Source organism: Hipposideros armiger, unplaced genomic scaffold, assembly GCF_001890085.2.
Source record: "Hipposideros armiger isolate ML-2016 unplaced genomic scaffold, ASM189008v1 scaffold_44, whole genome shotgun sequence".
Classification (NCBI taxonomy): domain Eukaryota; kingdom Metazoa; phylum Chordata; class Mammalia; order Chiroptera; family Hipposideridae; genus Hipposideros; species Hipposideros armiger.
Window position 1 is genome coordinate 1322836 of NW_017731394.1, and position 19916 is coordinate 1342751.

Sequence of the window (19916 nt, forward strand, 5' to 3'; positions counted from 1 at the left end):
TTTTTTTTGGAATGTAATTATTAGAGTATATTTAAAGTTCTCATAGATCCAGGGTCTTTGGTCACATCTCAGAAGCCATTATAAGGACATGAAAATCTAAGGTTTTTTCTTCTAAATTATGAGCAGATGAATTCAAACCTGCTGAACTACATTTGACTGAACTGATATTAATCTATACCAAATAATGCAAATTACTTCTAAGAAAAATCTTATTGAGGGGAGGAAGAAGATATTTTCAGCCTGGTATATATTTAATCTCTAAGCTTTTACAACCTTGTAATAGCCTAAATAAATAAAAATATAAAAAATAAAGAGAAAAAGAAAGAAATTATAAACATTTTCCCCCTATAACATCCAATCACTTTAAAAGATCAGCCTCAAGGCTCTCATATCAAGGCTTCCTTTGTTCCTCAGATATATCCATCATATGATGTACTATTGCTCAAAATTTCTTTCAGAGACAGTAATCTTGCTGTACACTATTAAAAATTAAGATTTTTACCCATCATTGGCTTGCATTGCTAGAGAGACCAGAGGTGTTGGTTGCTTTTTGTTCATAATTTTTTTGTTTAGGTTTGCACCAGAACAGATTAGTGAGTCATAAACTTTCTGTTCTGTTTCCTGCCTCTTGACTAGCTTCGACAAGTTTAGATTAAGTGAAGTTTTCCCATATGGTAAACATAATACTGACTTGCCACACTTATTTGAGGAATAATCAATAAAAGTGATTTAAAAAAACACAAACAACCTGCGAAAATTACCACCTGGGCGCATGCTGATGGTAGTTTTATAGTAAAGAAAAAAAAAAGGCTGCAGGCTGTGTAGCAATGCACTGGATTGATCAGAAAGGGGATGGAATTTTCTGATACATCATAAACTGTCTGATTGTGATACCTGCTAGAGATGACAAGCACTTTTTATAAGTTATTTTCTAAATAGATGTCCCTAAACATTAAACCTTAAAAAGTATGAAGCTGATATATTTTTTAAAGCTTTGTATTTTGATGAGGACAATCAAGATATCTACTATGTGTCCAACACTACAGATACCAAAAGAAATCAGTAAGGTTAAAATATGCTCTCTGCCCTGGACAATTTTCCAATTTTGTTAGACAATCAAGGTGTATATGCTGAAATAATTGGGTAGTAGCTATACATGGGAGTGAGGGGCTAAATATAATAGCAGTGTACTTGATAAGTGTCATCGGTGGTCAGAGAAGGAATATATCAGGGTAATCTGGAAAAATACATCCAGTGAAGAAGGTGGGATTTGAGTTAGGCTTCCAGGGTACATGGAATGTGGTTAGGTAGAGAAGAGGAAACACAGCATTTCAGGTGCGATACACAAATATAGCACAAGCTGGTTAAAAATTCTTTGCCATGTTATATAAATTATCAAAATGGTCACTGAGGTCACCAGCCTTTTACAAAAAGATTTGTTTTCTGAAATAGGATGAGCTTTTCTTTTCTCCCAAGTAGTGAGGATGGACTTGTGTGTTCGTGCAGTTATGCAACGTGGGACATACTAAAGGTAACAGACCCATTAGGTGCCTGAAACTGGTCCTAAATTGCATCTTATCTCTGTGAGCAGTAAGCACCTGAGAAATTACAAAGGCAATTCCTTGAACAGAAGTGAGGCCAGGTTTTACAACCGCCAGGGGGAGACAGCACATAAAAAAGGACTAAGCCATTAGCAATCTTTTCTAAACCTTACCAACAGCAATTGCCCATGTCCCACCAACTAAAATCGGGTCCCACAGCTTCTTAGTGTGTATTCTTTGAAATAACCACATGTATGTATTCTCCTTAGTATGTGTCCTCTGAAACAAACACATGTAGAACTTCTTTCAATAAGCCAAGTAATGAACTCCTTCTTAAACATCATTCTAATTTATAACCTGATCACACAGGCATCTCCTTCCTCCAAGAAGATACTATAATCCCCAAATTTGGAAAAAAAAAAAAAAAGAAAGAAAAGAAAAAAAAAAGGCAAGTATCTGGCAATTCAATTATTGAATTATTGATCTCTCAGATCACTCATCTTTTCAGAGGTACCTCAGCCCTGGACCCTGGGTTCCCTGGTTTCAACTTCCCATTAACGGCCCTCCCTTCCCTTTTTCCTCACCTTCACTCCCTTTCCACAGCAAACTCTGACACTACCCACCTGACCCAGAGTTACTTTGGAGGCAGCACCCATTGCTTTGGCAGCCAGCCCCAAGGCCAGCCAGCTGCCTTCCTGACTGTGACCTCTGGACATTGCTCTCCTGGGCCACATAAAGATTTGTTCTTTTCAGGGAGAGATGCGTGAAAAACCATTAGATGCACTTATCACCATGACGTAATTTTAAGCACTTATATTCCAGACCCAACTACTAAAATGTTGAACATGAATTAGTTCGTGTAATCTGGTACCCGTGAATTAGTACCTGTGAAGCGGGTACTAATACTAGCCCCGCGTTACAGGTGAGGTCACTGAGTCACAGAGCAGTTAAGCAACTTGCCGAGTCCCAGAGTTTATCTAAGGTGGGAAGTGTTCGCACGCAGCTGGTCTGAGCCTGCCGGGCGCTCGCCTCTGCCTGCGCTTGGGCTGTGCTGACCGTCGGTGGGATGTGGGCCCCTTGGGGGCCGGCGCGGACTCGCAGGGTCGGACTCGCAGGGCCGGAAACCCTGAATAACTTTCTACCTGGCTACCGCTGGCGTTGGGAGTGGCCCGCGTTGTCCTTGAGAACCGCACCTTTTCCTAGCGCTGGGGGCCGGCCGCTGGCTATCCGGGCCCCGGCAGGCATGTGACCGGAGGCCAAGCAGCGCGCGGCCGCCGCGCCGCGTCCCGGGCGGCCGGTCCTTGGGCGGGGGCGGGGCCTGGCGTGAGCCCCGCCCCGTCCCGTGCCAGTTAACAGGCTGCCGCGGCGCGGGCGCACACTTCGCGGTACAGCGGTCTGAGGAGGTGGTGTCCCGGCAGCTACGGCCATGGCCACTGTGCGGGAGAAGGCGGCGGCGCTGAAATTCTCTGCTCTCCACAGCCCGGCGCACAGGCCTCCTGGTAGGTGCTGAGGACCCAGTGCGGGGAGGGTGGGGGTCCCGGGCGCCTGAGGGAGCTCCAGCTGCGGTTCTTGCCTGGGATACATTCTCTGGATAAGCAGCGAATACAAGTCCTTTGCTTTTTTTAATGGTTCCATGACATTAGGAAAGACGTTGGTGAATTCTGCCACCAACTTAATCATATCTTTGGGGGCTGTTTGCTTAGCATTTTGTTTTTTTTTTAATGTCCAATTGAACGGAATTGGATGACCAGTTACAAAATTCCGATTCTAGCCTATCTACAACTCAGTAAATACAAAGATATCCAGATAACACTTGGCTGGTTTTTTTTTCCGTTTTAGATAAGTTACAACTTTTCTCCTTCCTGTAGCTGCAGCGTGGGGAATTATAGGAATTGGTTTCCTATCTGACAAAAGCCTTTCATTTGTACAATGCCACCAGGTGATAGCGGTCAGTGAATTGATATAGGCCAAATGGGTGCATCTCGGTAGCCCACAGTCTTGTGTTTGACTTACAATTTGGTAAGGTTCCTTTTAATATTCAAAATGCTAATGATAAATTTTGATAGAGAACTACTTTTCACTTGTACTTTTCTAAGAATGGATTATAATATTGACCTTATTGTGATCCAATTTAAAGGATTCAGATAAGCACATGATGCCTACATTCAGAATTTCTCCTTATTTTACATTATGAAGAGAAGGGAAATGCTTCATCACTTGAGAATTTAAAACTAAATGATATTGGAAACAGTCCTGAGAAATCTTGAGGCTCACTTTCTGAGTGAAAGAAATTCCCGAATTTTACATGATTAAAAACATGGCACCCTCTCTTCTCTAACAGCTGAAAGACCAATTCTGAGCTTTGGGCATTTGTGAACAGGCTCTTAGATGGTGTAAGGGAATACGTGTTCAAAATTAAGTACATGACTCTCAGAGGGAAGCGTTGAAGTGCTGGTTAGCGGATTTGAACCCAAGGAAAACAGCACTGTTCTCTGCACACCAGGTGCAGTGGGCACAGAGGGCCCACTACCTTTTCTCATCTGTTGTGTTTGCTACAGTTGGAACCCTCTCTACCTGTTAGCATTTGTTAAACCCTCTTCCATCCTTTAGCTGCCTTGTCATAACCCCACTGAGCACAGTAATAGGAGCCTTCGGCTCTTGGTTCCTTGCCATTCCCTTTCTGTGTGCTCTAGCAAGCAGCTTTGTACTATTGTTCTCTACCTATTAGTAACTCTTCCATACCTTAAAGCAGCTGTAATGACCAGAGACCTGATTTATGTAGACGAAATAAGGTCTGTATGTTAACTTGCAGCAAGTACTTCGAAGACATTTGTGCCTTAACATAGACAAACAAGAAAGTGGCATGCTATCCTGTTATCCCTTTATACTGTAACCTAATTCTTTGAATTCACCTGGTATCACTTTTCCAGGAAGCTCAAAGTACTTCCCGTATGCTATCTCATTAATCTGTAAGAATTAAAGCAGCGGCCAATGCCTACTTCTGTTGATAGTTCTCTTTTTAATTTATTTTTTATTAAAGTATAGTTTGTATACAATAATTTTATATTGGTTATATTAGTTTCAGGTGTACAGTATGGTGATTCAACATTTTTATACCTTACAATGTGATTACTCCACTAATTCTAATAATCATCTGTCACTGTGTAAACTTACCACAATATTATTGACTAGATTCCCCTTCCCCTTTTCACCCATCCCCTACCCTCTCCCTTCTGGTGACCATCCCTTTGGTCTCTGTTTCTATGAGTCTGTTTTTGTTTGCTTGTTTTGTTTTTAGTTTCCACATGTAAGTGAAACCATATGGTATTTGTCTTTCTCTGCCTGACTTATTTCACTTAGGATAATACCCTCTAGATCCATCCATGTTGTTGCAAATCGCAAGATTTCATTCTTTTTTATTGCTGCATAATATTCCTTGGTGTGTGTGTGTGTGTGTATGTATGTATATGTATGTGTGTATGTGTGTGTACACGCAAGTGCGCATTTCACATCTTTCTCCATTCGCTTTCCATGGACACTAGATTGCTTCCTTATCTTGGCTATTGTAAATAATGCTGCAGTGAACATATGGGTGCATATGTCTTTTCGAATAAGTGTTCTGTATTTCTTTGGATAAATACCCAGAAGTGGAATTGCTGAGTTGTATAGTATACCTATTTTGGGTTTTTTGAGGAATCTCCATACTGTTTTCCATAGAGGCTGCACCAGTCTGCAGTCCTACCAACAGTGCACAAGGGTTCCCTTTTCTCCACATCCTTATCAACATGTTATTCGTTTACTTTTTTTTTAACCTTTTTTTTTTTAATTGGGGAACAGCCATGGTCATTGGTTACACATTACTTTCATGCTACAATGGCATAGTTGACTCTTTTAAGGAGGGCATAGCTCACAGTGGCCCATGTGGGGATCAAACCGGCAACCTTGGTGTTAGCAGCACCACACTCTAACCAATTGAGCTAACCTGTCACCCCCTGTTGACTTTTTGATAATAGTCATTCTGACTGCTGTGATGTGACCACATCTCATTGTGGTCTTGATTTGCATTTCCTCATGATTAGTGATGTTGAGCATCTTTTCATGTGTCTGTTGCCTGTTGATAGTTCTTTTAACATGTCTTAAAATTGTTTTTATTAGTAGAGATTTATTTTACATACTTTACTTGCCTGCAGCCTTCTTTTCGGAGGCAATCTCAGTCTTCAGCCTGACAACTCTAAGGCCATATAAAAGGAAAACAAACTTTGGATTACCAAATCAATATGCAGAAGAATGTTGCAATATTGGTATCAGTGTATAGGAAGTTTTTCCCACTCAGTCACAGCTGCCTAGTTTTAACATCCAAAACACAGTTCTCTACCTTTACCTATTTTCAGGTTTTGGTTAGTGTCCAATAAATGTAGTCCTTTTCCTTTGTCTTGACAATTCTGTGAATAATGTTTTAAAGCCTCTTTTGAAAAAAAGAATCTTAAAATTCGCTTAAATGCTAAATCATTTAGGATTTTTATATTTATTATTTTCTGATGAAGAGTTAAATCCTCTGGTATTTTATCACATCTTATTTTTGCATCTGCTAGTGATCTTTAGTTAAATACTGTTCTGAGCTTGACATCATCATCCATGTGTTATGAATAGATAAAGGGTAAACTCTTTGAGAGGATGGGGACTGTGTCTTCTTAGTTCAGAGAAAGGAAGTAAGAAAGAAGTCCTCCATTTTCTATTTACTTTTTAAAGAAACTTTTAAAATTTTACAACAGATTTTGATTTACAAAAAAGTCATGAAGTTAGTACAGAGTTCCCATAGGACCTTCACTTAGATTCCTTTATTAACATCTTACATTAGTATAGTACATTTGTCACAAAGAACCAATATTGATACATTATTAACTAACATCCATACTTGACTCAGATTTCCTTAGTTTTTGCCCACTGTCCTTTTTCTATTCAAGGATCCCATGTAGGATATTACATTACATTGAGTCCACATCTCCTTAGGCTCTTCTAGATTGTGATAGTTTCCACCTTTGTTTTCAGTTACACATCTGTTAATTGCCAGGTACTGTGCTAGCCACTTTACATGTATTGTTTCATAGGATTCTCACAGTAACTGAGAGAAGTGGAACTACCTCTGTTTTGCAACAACAAAAAAAAAGTTAGGCAGTTTACCCGAGATCATATTATTAGTAAATGATGGAGCCAAGAATTGAACCCAGGTCTCTGGAACTCCAAAACCCATGCTCTTGTTTTACTTTTTATATTCACAGAACCTAGCACTGTGCCTGCTGTCTCAACACAAGTTTCCGTGTATAAACAGTATTCAGTATAAACAGTATTCAGTCAACCCAAAGTTTCTGGACTTAGGCACTGTTAACATTTGTTTTGTTGAGGCGGCTGACCCTGTGCATTATGGGATGTTTAGCAGCACCCTTGGCCCCTCAACCCACTAGATGTCTGTAGCTTTCCCCCACTCCTCAGTTTGTGATAACCAAAAATGTCTCTAGACATTGCCAGATATCCAATGGGGAGTAAAATCACCCACTATGAACCACTGTGTTAAGACATTTAAAATTTTTCAGTAGTTGGCAATAATCTACAACAAGTATTGAACAACCAAATATATTATGTGAGGCATTCTATAAGGCAATTAAATAATTTGAACCTCTGCAAACTGTAAGGAATTTTGAAAGAAAGCACTAGCTCACTGTTCTTCACGTTTTGTGGAGAATTGCCTACCAATTCTTTTCCTGGGAGTAGGGGAGTTTAATGCCTGAGAATGAAAATAAGATCGTTGCATGTTCATTTTTCATGTTTTAGTAATTCTCTGTGTATGTTTACATTACACTGGGATCATTTTTATAATGTGTATATTGATCTTCTAAGGAGTTAATATTATCTCACGCTTTGAAGTGATTATGTAAGTGTTTTAACCCTTAAATAGGCTTCATAGCAGGGCCATAGTTGATTACTGATTATCCCCTTGTAACTCTTGAGTGAATGAATGTAACTGCCTGATATGTATGCCTTATGCCTTGATTTTTAGGGAATTATTATAGTCATAACTTGATTAGTGTGCATTTTAGAGTGAAGATGGTTATTTGTAGTATTGCAAATATATGTCAGTTCAATATTAGAAGTTTGACTTTTTTATTGTTGGTAAACCTTTTTTGGTAGACTTCAAATACATGGGCAGGTCTTTGCTTTTGAAAACTAGCTATTGTTTTCAAGCAAATAAGATGAGACTGCTTGAAAAATGAATGTTAACTAGCCTCTATTTATACGGTTCTTAAGTATATGTGTAGTATGTTATGGATCTGGTTTAAGACAATTTCTGGGCTTCTTGTTAGGCCACCTTCCAAAAAGCTTTTTCTCTGATAGGGTTAAATTTTTTCACATGCTTCATTTTTACCATATTTTATTTGGTGTTCAGTTTCCATATCTAAATGGAGAGATACAATTTCAGTCTCTAAAATCCTATAATCAGCAGTTTAGACCCGAAACCAGCCTTAAACATAGCGTTCAACTCTTGGAGCAGTAAATGAGGAATCTAACCTATAGAGGGTCAATCTGTTATCCAGTGTTATTACACCTCGTCTGCACATTCTGATCCTTTGATCATGATGGTTTTAAAACACACTTGACCAAATGTAAATAGGGAAGCATCAAGATGTAGATAGTGGTGAATTTTAAAGAATTTTCCAGCTCATATGCAAGTGATGTTTGAGAACAAGCTGAAGCTTAAATTCTGATTGCTAGATTTACAAAGAATTCATTGTATACTTCTGGTCTGTTGAATGCTGTTTAGAAATCACAGTAATTCATCTTACTGGCCATGGTCTTCTATACCAATATTCATTTCAGCTATTAGATGATGATAAATAAGAAGTTTCAAACCAGCATGTGGGGGACCTATGTTCAACTGGTGAAGTCAGTATTAAAAAAAACAGGTTATCCTGGTGTGGGTTTTGGCACATTTACTTGTTAAGTCCAGGGTATATAATGTATTAAAATATCTTTATGAACATGAGCTAGTTTGGGTCTGTGGGTGGTGATGCTTGAGGGAAATATCCCAGGATGCGATGGTTGGAAATTAATGGTCAGTGAGAACAGAGGGGACCTGAAAGGGCTGAATTGTGTCATGCCTGGAGGACTCTGGAAACATTCTATGGCTCACAGGTGCCTTACTATCTTGCTCTAACCTGTTCTTTAATCTTTTATACTGTGTTATCCAACCTGCAGAACTTCCTGATTTCTCATATTTAAGCAGCAAGTTAATATAGGGAAATACATTATTTACTTCTTAATTCCCCTGCGCAGATTAGCCTTTTCCACGTCATTGAGACTGTGTATCCCCTCTCTCACCTCCTTCAGTTGTCTTACTGATCTCAATTTAATAAGTGACTCAGCCTTATCTTTTAGGGTTTGTATGCTAACCTACTTGTGGCTCAGCTGACTTACATGTTTCATCATTAATATTATCATTAGCCCAGAAGTCTGTTTCACTGGTACTTCAAAGGCAAGCTGATCTCTACAAGTTTGAATCTTGCATTTTTTCCTTTCCTGTCTTACCCCTATGTACTGTGAATAGTGTATATTATAGAATTTATGGTATCCTGCCTTACTTGTGTTTGTAAGTGTTTTTAAATAGCTTGGTTAAGGGTTCACAAATCTTAAAAGTTGGTTTGTTTAAAGCTCTTTCACTTAATCCTATTCTTCAATGAATGGTTAATGCTAAAAGTATCTGGTGGCTTACTTTTAATATATTTATATTTAAGTACTAGGAAAAGCTAGTATATATTTACTACCTGTGAAACTGAGGGCAAGTTTGTTTAATTCACTGAGTCTTAATTACTTCAAAATAGGATTAGTTTATCAGGATTAAATGAGAGAAGGCAGAGTTTGTCATATTGTAAGTCCTCAAATGTTAGCTATTAATAATGTAATGAAGACATGAAAAAGACTATAAAGAGCAGACGTTAAGTTCATTTAAATTTTAGCTATAAGCTCTTGTATTTTAGCAAGTTAAGTATATTAATGGTTAACACTCCTTTTATTTAGTCATTGTAGCCAGAAACAGTATAGTTACTCCTGAGTTCTGGATACCAGAAATGAGGACATATTTTGAGATTCCATCTAATGCCTGGTTCTGCCTCTATTCAGTAGAGACTAAATATTGTACCAGTAGTAAATCTAGTTTCAAACTGATTTATCTAGTTGATTCTCTAATTTCATTTTTTTTTAACTTTATTGGGGAACAGCCATGGCCATTGGTTACACATTGCTTCAATGCTGCAATGGCATAGTTGACTCTTTTAAGGAGAGCACAACTCACAGTGGCCCATGCGGGGATTGAACCGGCAACCTTGGTGTTATCAGCACCACGCTCTTAACCAACTGAGCTAAACGGTCACCCCTGTAATTTCATTCTTTTTTATTTTTTAAGATTTTTTGGGGGGAACTGGGGGGAGGGGAACAGACAAGTTGCTGTCCTTTTGTTCTTCAGTCTAGTTGTGGAGGACGTAGCTTCACTGGCCCGTGTTGGTATTATCATCACTCTCTTCCCCATTGGACGGCAGCTTATGCCAGCTGCCAGCCAGCCCTACTGCAGCCTATGCCATCACCGGTGACTCACGGCAGCCCAGCTACAGGTTGAGCTGTTGTTCACCATCTTAGCTGTAGAGGGTGCAGCGTCACTGGCCCTCATGTGGGATCCGAACTGGGATTCTTCTGCTCAGAGCTGTTGTCCCAAGCCAACTCCCAACCAACGTGCCACTTGGCCGGCCCCTCTAATTTCATTCTTAAACCTGCTCATATGATATTTGGAAAACTAGCATCAATTTCTTCTTTCTTTGTTTAGTATTGGATTATGAAATATGTTGAATTTTAAAATAGAATTTTGATGATTAAAAACAACCTCGATGATTATTTTAAAATAACATCATAATAATGGGTAGGTAGTAAATTACCCATCAGCTTTTGTTATTGGAAATATACAAATAAATAGTAAAGGGCCGTGTGTGTGTGTGTGTGTGTATGTGTATGTATGTATGTGTGTGTGTGTGTGTTAGTAATTTTCATGGTAAATGATATTAAAATTTCTAGTAGCTACAAAATTATGGTGTAATGTTTCACTACACTCCCTATATTTATTTATTTAAGAAGGCAGGAAGGTAATTTCCAGTAGCGGTTTTCTTTATTTATAATTTCCCTATTCCTTACTGTTGTACTGATGCATATTGTTTTCCTTTTTAGACTCCCTTAAGAGAAGTTTTCAACTTCTGTCAAAATATCCTAATAATAATGGAAGTAATACACTTAAAAATGAGTTAAAAAATTAGAACCACTGAATATTCAGAGGATCACTGAAAAGTGTAACACACAAAAAGGCATAGTCTGTGTTTATGTAAAAAGAAAGAGAGCGAAGGGCAAGCCAACCAGCCCCCAAGCTGATGACTAGACAGTTCAATCAGCTTACTAAACCGAAGGTCTACTTTCTTTCCTTTTGTCTCTCTTTTCTTCTTCGTAGTTTTGCCAAATATCAATTTATTACAATGAGAAGAAATGTGATAAGAAATCTTTGAAAGCATGTTTTCTTCTTTTCAGTTTGGCTAAAAGAGAGCTTTATTTCTGTGCTTTTCTTATCTTGCAAATAGGCTCCTATTGGGCAAGCACCAAACTGTTAGTTTACCCTGTTTCCAAAGTACTTAACTCAGAAATCTGTATAATAGGAAGCTTTAAAAATATTAGTTTATTCTAACAACCATGTGTGTGTGTGTGTGTGTGTGTGTTGGTGTGTATGTGTATCTATATACCTATATCTTTCTTTCTGATTGATAAATGCTGTAAAATTATTTAGAACATGAGCCGAATCCCAGTATCACCTCTTATAATATGTCTGGAATTACATTTACCTCCGGGAATCTGTTTTCCATCTCTCAAATAGAGATATCTACCTCGCGGGGTTGCTATGTAGATTACATCATTTACATGAGGCACTCAATAGGTTTCCTTGCACATAATTGGTAACTGCCACAAGGTCCTACTTGATCTGCCCCTGCCCAACCCCATACCCTGTCTCCGCTCCTCTCTGGTCTCACTTCCTACTCTTCTCTCCCACTCAGGCCATGCTGGCCTCCTTCCTCTTCTCAGGGCCTTTGCTCTTTCTGTTCTCCCTGCTCCTTCCTCAGATATCTGCACAACTTGCTTCCTGGTTTTATTCAGGCTTCTGCTTAGAGATCACATTGCCAGAGAGTTCTTTCCTGCCATCCCATCTAAAATAGCATTCTCTTCCTTACCTAGCTTTATTTTTCTTCTTAACATTGATCTAATATACGTATTGTCTGTATCTTTCCATAAAATATAAGGCCCTGAGAATAGGGACTTTATTTTGCTAACTACTGTATCCAAGCACATAAAACAGTGTATATAGTAGCCACTAAATTTGTAAATGAATTGCTACTAGTAATTTAGTATTTCAATAACAAGCTGCCCTCACAATTGTTTCTTATTAATAACTTTGAAAATTGCCACTTTTTGCTTAAGGATTGCTTAGACCTTACTACAAATGAACAAGGTTCCTCGGTTTTTTCCATTCCAGGTTTCAGTGTGGCCCAGAAACCATTTGGAGCCACATATGTATGGAGCAGCATTATAAACACTCTTCAAACACAAGTGGAGGTGAAAAAACGAAGGCACCATTTAAAAAGACACAATGACTGCTTTGTTGGTTCAGAAGCTGTGGATGTCATTTTTTCTCACCTAATTCAGAATAAATATTTTGGTGATGTAGATATTCCTCGGGCCAAAGTGGTAAGAGTGTGTCAAGCACTTATGGACTACAAAGTATTTGAAGCAGTTCCAACCAGAGTCTTTGGAAAAGACAAAAAACCTACATTTGAAGATAGTAGTTGCAGCCTTTATAGATTCACAACAATACCTAATCAAGGCAGTCAAGTTGGCAAAGAGAACAATCTACATTCACCTTCCAGGTTAGTATATTAAATAAGATTATCATGGGGATATTGGCAGGATTTTCCGTAGTGTTTAATGAGATGCTGACTTTGTTACTTTTGAAACAGTAAATTAGGCTAAAATCTGGGTATGTGGGTAAATTTGATAAAGTACAGTGAACTTATGTTTATTTGGTATCTCCTAGAATTCTTATTTATTCATATTCTGTATTTAGCTGAAACAAACTTTGATTTTTCTGCTTCAAGTTACAATTATACTGTAAACAATGTTTGAGAATTTATACACAAAGTGGTATGAGAACACAGAAGGTGAAAGCAGGCAGGCAGCATATCACTAGAATCCACAAAATGGCAGCTGTGAAATATGAAAGGCATGTGGGAGCCAGAATGCGTAGGGCTTCATGTGACATAGTAAGGAGTTTGAGATTGATCATACAGTTGTGGGAGGCCACAGAAAGATTTTCAGCATGATGAGATTATATTTGAGAGAGGTCATTCTGGCAGCTGTATGGTCAGCCTGTGGGGACAGCTATTTTGGAATCTATTGTAATATTGCAGTCTGTACAGGTGAGGGTGAAGCAGCAGTGCTGGACAAGAGGGAATCATTTAATGAGAGACTGGGGGACAGAACTGTAGAACCCCGTGATCTAAATGGATGGATGTAGGTGATAAGTACATAATGAGTTGAGTTGTCATGGAAAAAAACAACAAACCTTTTCCCTTTTATTCCCCTCAGCTAAACTGCATAGAACTAATTGAAGCTCCTATCATTCAGATCTGAGCCAAAGTCAGAGTTTTAGTGTATTGACTTTCAAATATTTAAAAAAATCTATATTTAAAACATGATAAAGTTTACCTCTCTATATAGGAAGGCAACATAAGGATAAGGTAGGGCACAATTGACCATTTCCAGATGCAGGTCCACATGCTTTATCTGAAACCCTTGGTACCTGACTGATGCATTTAGGAATTTGGAACTTTGAAGATTTTAGAAAGGTAATTTTGGGGATGGCCCAGTGGCACGTTGGTTAATAGCTGGCTTGGGACGCCAGCTCTGAGCAGCAGGGCCCCGGTTCAGATCCCACATGAGGGCNCAGTGACACTGCCCTCTACAGCTAAGATGGTGAACAGCAGCTTGACCTGGAGCTGGACTGCTGTGAGTCGCCGGCGACGGCTTAGGCCGCAGCCCCTGCTGCAGTGGGCTGCCATAAGCTACCGTGAGTGGCCAGCAGCCAGCGTGAGCGGCTGGCAGCCAGTGTGAGCTGCCAAGAGCCGCTGTGAGCGGCCATCCGGTGGCCGGCAACCGATCTGCCTCAGCCGGGAAGAGCGCAATAATAATACCAACATAGGCCAGTGAAGCAATGTCCTCCACAACTAGACTGAAGAACAAAAGGACAGCAACTTGTCTGTTCTCCTTCCCCTGATTCCCCAATAAAATCTTTAAAAATGAACAACAACAAAAAAAAGGTAATTTTGTACATGTATATTAGATAACACCCCTAGAGGGATCTGGGACAGCATCTGGTAATCAGCCACATTAATAATTACGCAGTAAACAAAATATTCATACTGACTGGGATAAATAAAGGCTATCATATCTCAGGATTTGTTTTGTCATCATATGAGTTCTGAATAAACTTCTGATTTTTCAAAGCTTTTTGGGTTTCAGAACTGTGGATAAAGGATTGTAGATCTGTATTTGGAAAATGATAAGCACTACCAGCAAAGAATGCCCCAGAAATAGAAAGAACTGATAAAAATAGTAAACATAATGAAGTTTGATTGTTTTAAAATTCAGACTAAAATTCTAGTCATTAAATTACTTAAATCTAAATGTTCAAAGGAGAATTTAGAGTATATATATTTAGACTTAAGAAAGAAGGGGGGATGTTTTTGTATTTTATTATATTCTTAGAATTTGCATTTGTTATGTTTTTAATCTGAAATACATATACTTTCTAGAAGCTCTTGGCTTTCGAATACTAACATTTCCTGTAGGCTTACTAATAAAATAAACATTAATTTATGAAATAAATTTATTTTAGGTATGCAGATGCATTATTTAAGTCATCTGATAGGAAATCAGCAAGTTTAGAGGATCTATGGGAAAATCTGAGTTTAAAGCCTAACTCCCCTCATGTAAATATCGCTGCAACTTTGTCTCCACAAGGTAAGCTAAAGATGATACAAGAAATAGGAGACAAACTTCAAATAAAGTTATTTAAAATGTTTCAGTCTTAACCTTTTGTAGAATTTAAATATTCAAAGCACAAAGAAAGAGCACACTGTGTATTAAAGCTGTTTATATTAAGTTTTAACAGAAGTCTATTATCTTTAACAAATAGATCAGTGTTGCAATTCTTGAACACTGACTTTTGTCCTATCAACTGGCATAGGTTCAAATCTGAAATGTTTTGCATACAGATCTTCTTAATTTAAAACATGCTCTCAGATATTTCTTTCCCTAAGATATTACTAGGTTAAATAAAAATTTGAAAATTACTTTAAAACATTAGCAGAATTCTTATATTCTTCCTTGTCTGTGGGCAATGGAATATAGTTTAATGACTGATTTCCACCTTCCCTTCCCCCATCCCAGTTGTGGAAACCCTGAGTGGAATAATCCGTAGCCAATAGTTTCTAACTAGTTTTCAGATTGAATGAATCATTCTTTCTTCCAAAGTCCTTATTAACATGTTATATGACTTGATCTCTTATCTCTGCCATACTGCTTTTTATAATACAAAAATGAAAAGAATTCCTGTTGTCCAACGTCTGTTCTCCTACACTTTAAACAAATCTTGAATTGTTTTACTTTAAGAAACCACTTCATAAGGTTGACTCTCTCTCTCCCTTCTTTTTTTTTTTTTTTCTTTTTTTGCCACAAACTTACTAGCTTAGACCTGCCTAGACAAATATTGTGGTGAGCATTTAGTAACTATTAATTGTTACTTTTCACCTTGTCATTTTTTCCTGTGTAGTTATTAATGAAGTATGGCAAGAAGAAACAATTGGGCGTCTACTACAACTTGTAGACCTTCCACTTCTTGACTCCTTACTCAAACAGCAAGAGGTTGTACCTAAAATTCCTCAACCTAAGAGGCAGCCTGACTTGGTCAACGACAGTAACTATCTGGATCGAGGGATTCTCAAGGCTTATAGTGACTCTCAGTATGTGGAAATACATGTAATAATTTGAGTGTGTTTGTAGGATGATGATAGCTAATGCTTTTAAGATAATCTTTTGAATTCTTCTGTCTATAGGATGAGATATTGTCAGTTGATCTAACGGTATTTGGGAAAGTAAAGAACAAAATCACCTTGGTCAAAATTAGAAAAAGACTTAAATTTTATTATTTTTCGTATTCACTTTTGTTTCACACACATAACTTATGCACACTTGCATATCAAATGAAGAAAATGATTATGCTTAATCTTATTTTTGTTAAAATGTAGGGCTGTCTGGTCTTCAAAGAAACCTGGAAAAAATGAAGAGTTGGCAAATTCTTAGATTCTTTTGACTATATATGCTTTCATACTCCTCTAGAATGCCTGTTAAATGTGTTTTTTAAACTAACTAGTTTTATTAAAGAAATATAATGAAAGTAACTCTTGCTTTCACCTCTGACTACTGTTCTCCTGAGTATAAATCAAAAGGTTTGAAGTCTTAACTTGAAATGCTAAGGGAATTATGATTTTTTTCCTTAAGGAATAGTTCTATATTCCTTATAACTTTGAAAATCTTCTCCTAAATAAAATTATTAAAGGTTAAAATCTTGTATTTTTTTAGCTTATTTAATTTTTAATTATTTTGCTTTAGCGGATAGTGTTCCAGTATAGTTAAGGAGATGGAAATGCTCGAAAGGAATACAAATTACCTTTTCAGTATTTCACCAGCTCTACATTCCAATGAACTATTAATAAACAGTTGACGGTCAAAAGGTAGCTTAAAACCTTACATGAAGAAGTTAATCTCAACATACTAGTTACTGAACTCTCTATATGGAATAGGAGGCTTACTTTTCTACAGGAGTTTAAATTATATTTCTACAATCTAAAGTAACATGTGAAAACGTTATTCCTTAAATTTAAAATACATAATCAGAAATTGTGCTCGAAGTGAACTTAAAGATCATCTAGCTGCATCTTCTTATAAAGCTGATGAAGCTGATGTCCAGAGAGGTGAAGTGACCTGCCCAAGATAATGCACCTGGGTGGTAGATTATTAGTTGTCCTGAGTCTGTAGCAGGAGAGTACATGATTGGTTTTAAAAAAAAATTGTATATATTAACAAATTGAATATTAAAAGTTATTTTATTTCTTGAAATGTAGCATTTTTCTGAAGTTACCCACCTGGTATTTTATTAGAAATAGTAATTAATATTTAATTATTCTGAAACACTACCTTATCTTCCTCTATTCTCTCCTAGCCAAAGTGAGAGATGATAGATCATACACAGAGCTCTGAAGTAAGCAACACTGTATTAGAAGTATACTGGTCTAGGAGTTGGATCTGGGACCCTGAGCAAGTAACTTAAGAGTTTCTGGGCCTCTACTGTAATTGTAAAGAACAGAGTTTGACTTTTGATGTTCTTTTCAGCTCTATATTGTAGTGGATAGCTTCTGTTTTCCCTTTTTAAAAAGCAAGAAAAATAAGACATGTTAAGCCGAACTTTTTATCTGTGATACATCATCTAGCTACATATTAAAAAGAATTAAACATATCTTTATCTAAGTGTGTAGAAATTTACCCTGGAGGCAAACTTGAAATAGCAAGTAAATTGGGTATCGTGTGTATTTGTTATTCTTTGCTTTTTAAAAGTGGTTCCTGTTTTACCCCCATAGGGAAGATGAATGGCTCTCTGCAGCAATTGACTGCTTGGAATACCTTCCAGACCAGATGGTGGTGGACATAAGCAGAAACTTTCCTGAGCAACCAGATAGAATAGACTTAGTGAAAGAACTTCTGTTTAATGCCATTGGCAAATATTACAGTAGTAGGGAACCTCTTTTAAATCACTTATGTGATGTTCATAATGGGATTGCAGAACTCTTAGGTAAGTAAGATTTTACTGGATACTAGAATTTGTCTTTTGGAGGAAACAAGAAAAATTGTCCTCAATTAATCAAAATGGTACAACTTCAAGCTGGGAGTGGATCTGGATAGATTCTTGGAAAGTATGTTTATTCTAAAACTTCTAGAGATTATTTGGAAAGAGGCGTTAAAAAATTCTAAAGTGGGGCGGCCAGTTAGCTTAGTTGGTTAGAGCGCAGTGCTCATAACAACAAGGTTGCTGGTTCGATCCCCACATGGGCCACTGAGTTGCACCCTCCACAACTAGATTGAAACAACTACTTGACTTGGAGCTGATGGGTCCTGGAAAAACACAGTTCCCCAGTAAAACAAGCAAACAAATTTTTTTTAAAAAAACTCTAAAGTTAGCTCTAACTTTTGGTTGCTACAAGAGAATGCAGCTCTCATGCACCTGAAGCTTAATAAGCGTAGAGTAGCAACTCTCTTCTTTAGAAAGCAATACCAGTACCACCACCATTCCCCCCTCAGTCTCTACAAAATGGCAGACACACTGCTTTGTCCCTCTACCAATTAGCCAGGCTGTTCCACATGGTTTGTTGAAAACAAATTGAGGGTTTCAGAGAATCCTTTCTATTTTTCTCAGGTAAAGATGGATACATCAATACTGTACATACAATGTACCCTCACAATGTACTGAATTTAGGAAAAACATAGGCTGGGAATTTATTTGCAAAGCCAAGAGTTGATTTAACATCCTAACATTATTATATGACAGGGACTTTGAGGGATTAGGTGCCAATTCAAGAATAGCCTGCCTTGATGGAATTGGTCTTTCATAGTAATTCCTAGTCTTTTTGTTTTGTTTTGCTTTTGAAAATTGTTTTGAATAAGTTTACTGTTTAGCTTAAGCTTTAACTTGAATTTTGTTCCATTAAATGTAGTCATTTGGTCAAAATTAAAAGCATTTTTTTCTTTTGGCTAAAGTGAATGGGAAGACTGAAATAGCATTAGAAGCTACTCAACTCTTCCTAAAGCTTCTTGATTCCCAAAATAGAGAAGAATTTAGAAGACTACTGTACTTCATGGCTGTTGCAGCACATCATTCTGAATTTAAATTACAGAAAGAAGTAAGTCTTTTGTCTAAATGTTAATCGTATTCAGTAGGACCTACATGTCAGATTATTCTGTCAGCATCAAGTATGCTGAAATGGATAATAGCTATTAATATTTAACACTGCCTTTTATATTTAATGTATTCTTTTAAATATATACTATTAGGTGTGTTTTGTTTTATTTTTATAGAGTGACAACCGGATGGTTGTGAAAAGGATATTCTCAAAAGCTATTGTTGACAATAAAAATTTATCCAAAGGCAAAACTGATCTTCTGGTACTTTTTTTAATGGATCATCAAAAAGATGTTTTTAAGGTAAAACTCTGAAAGTAGTTAAGTTGAGCTTTTGTAATAGATCATTAGATTAAAATGCATTTGAATAATGTCCCAGATCCCTTCTTTTTTCACAGATTCCTGGAACTCTACATAAAATTGTCAGTGTTAAGCTCATGGCCATTCAGAAGGGAAGAGATCCAAACAGAGACACAGGTAATCTGAGAAATATTATTTTCATGATCTTCCAAAGATAAATTCCTACTGTTTATTTGAAAGTGTTTTGCTGTAATATGTAGTTGTACTTTAATTTCATTGAAACTTTAAACCATCTCTTCAGAGTTATCCAGACTTAGCAGAGAATAGCCTTAAGCTCAAAACCAGCTAGACTGGGGTTAGAAAGTTAGCAGTACTTAGCATATTCAGTGCATTTTACAAAATAGGGAATAAAAATATAAATATAAAAATATTGCTTGATTTCTTATAGTTAAATCTAAGGAACAGATTCATTAACTCAACTTTTTATTTTTAAAATTTAAGGATACATTTTTTGCCAGAGAATTGATCAAAGTGATTATTCTGACCATACACAGAAGACAACCAAGGATGAGTTACTGAATTTACTAAAAACTATTGACGAGGATTCAAAACTGTCTGCCAAAGAGAAAAAAAAATTGCTAGGTCAGTTCTATAAATGTCACCCAAATATCTTTATTGAGTATTTTGGAGAATGAGTTTCTAATGTCTGTATATAACTTGTGTATTTTAAGAATAAATTATGTATCCTAAAGATCCAATCACATTTGTAATCTTGAATGTTCTTCTAAATATGAAACTGTACTTAATAAAATTTTTTGTATGACCTTTTGTGTGGAACTGAGTTACTGGATGGTGTATTGCTGCTATTTGTGAGCTGATTTATAATTATTGTACCAAATACTTTATAGAACATCATAGGAATTTAAATGATAT

The 19916-nt window shown here is 37.1% G+C and overlaps 1 protein-coding gene and 1 long non-coding RNA gene across 4 annotated transcripts in view; one reads left to right on the top strand and one right to left on the bottom strand.

Moving 5' to 3' along the window:
• Positions 1-2833, bottom strand: part of LOC109381129 (uncharacterized) — a 32569-nt gene extending 29736 nt beyond the window's left edge. For both annotated transcript variants that reach the window (XR_002123642.1, XR_002123641.1), the window contains exon 1: positions 2684-2833. This is a non-coding gene — a long non-coding RNA (uncharacterized LOC109381129). The remainder of the gene's footprint in view (positions 1-2683) is intronic.
• Positions 2834-2932: 99 nt separating this feature from the next.
• On the top strand, positions 2933-19806 carry DEPDC7 (DEP domain containing 7). Of its 2 annotated transcripts, none has more exons than XM_019639491.1 (9): positions 2933-3040; positions 12151-12541; positions 14569-14693; positions 15505-15694; positions 17369-17580; positions 18543-18685; positions 18861-18986; positions 19082-19160; positions 19485-19806. In XM_019639491.1, exons 1-9 carry the CDS (start codon positions 2968-2970, stop codon positions 19676-19678), a joined length of 1533 nt encoding a protein of 510 aa, XP_019495036.1. In that variant the 5' UTR covers positions 2933-2967; the 3' UTR covers positions 19679-19806. The 2 variants fall into 2 exon arrangements, with proteins under 2 accessions (XP_019495036.1, XP_019495037.1); XM_019639492.1 differs by lacking the exon at positions 2933-3040 and adding an exon at positions 3468-3560.
• Positions 19807-19916: the final 110 nt, after the last annotated feature.

Bases quoted from the DNA above. Each gene is read 5' to 3' on its own strand.
- DEPDC7 (XM_019639491.1), top strand. From the start codon at position 2,968: ATGGCCACTGTGCGGGAGAAGGCGGCGGCGCTGAAATTCTCTGCTCTC. The intron at 15,695-17,368 runs GTATGTGGAAAT...TTACCCCCATAG, and splicing joins AAGGCTTATAGTGACTCTCA to GGAAGATGAATGGCTCTCTG. The intron at 18,987-19,081 runs GTAAAACTCTGA...CTTTTTTCACAG, and splicing joins ATCAAAAAGATGTTTTTAAG to ATTCCTGGAACTCTACATAA.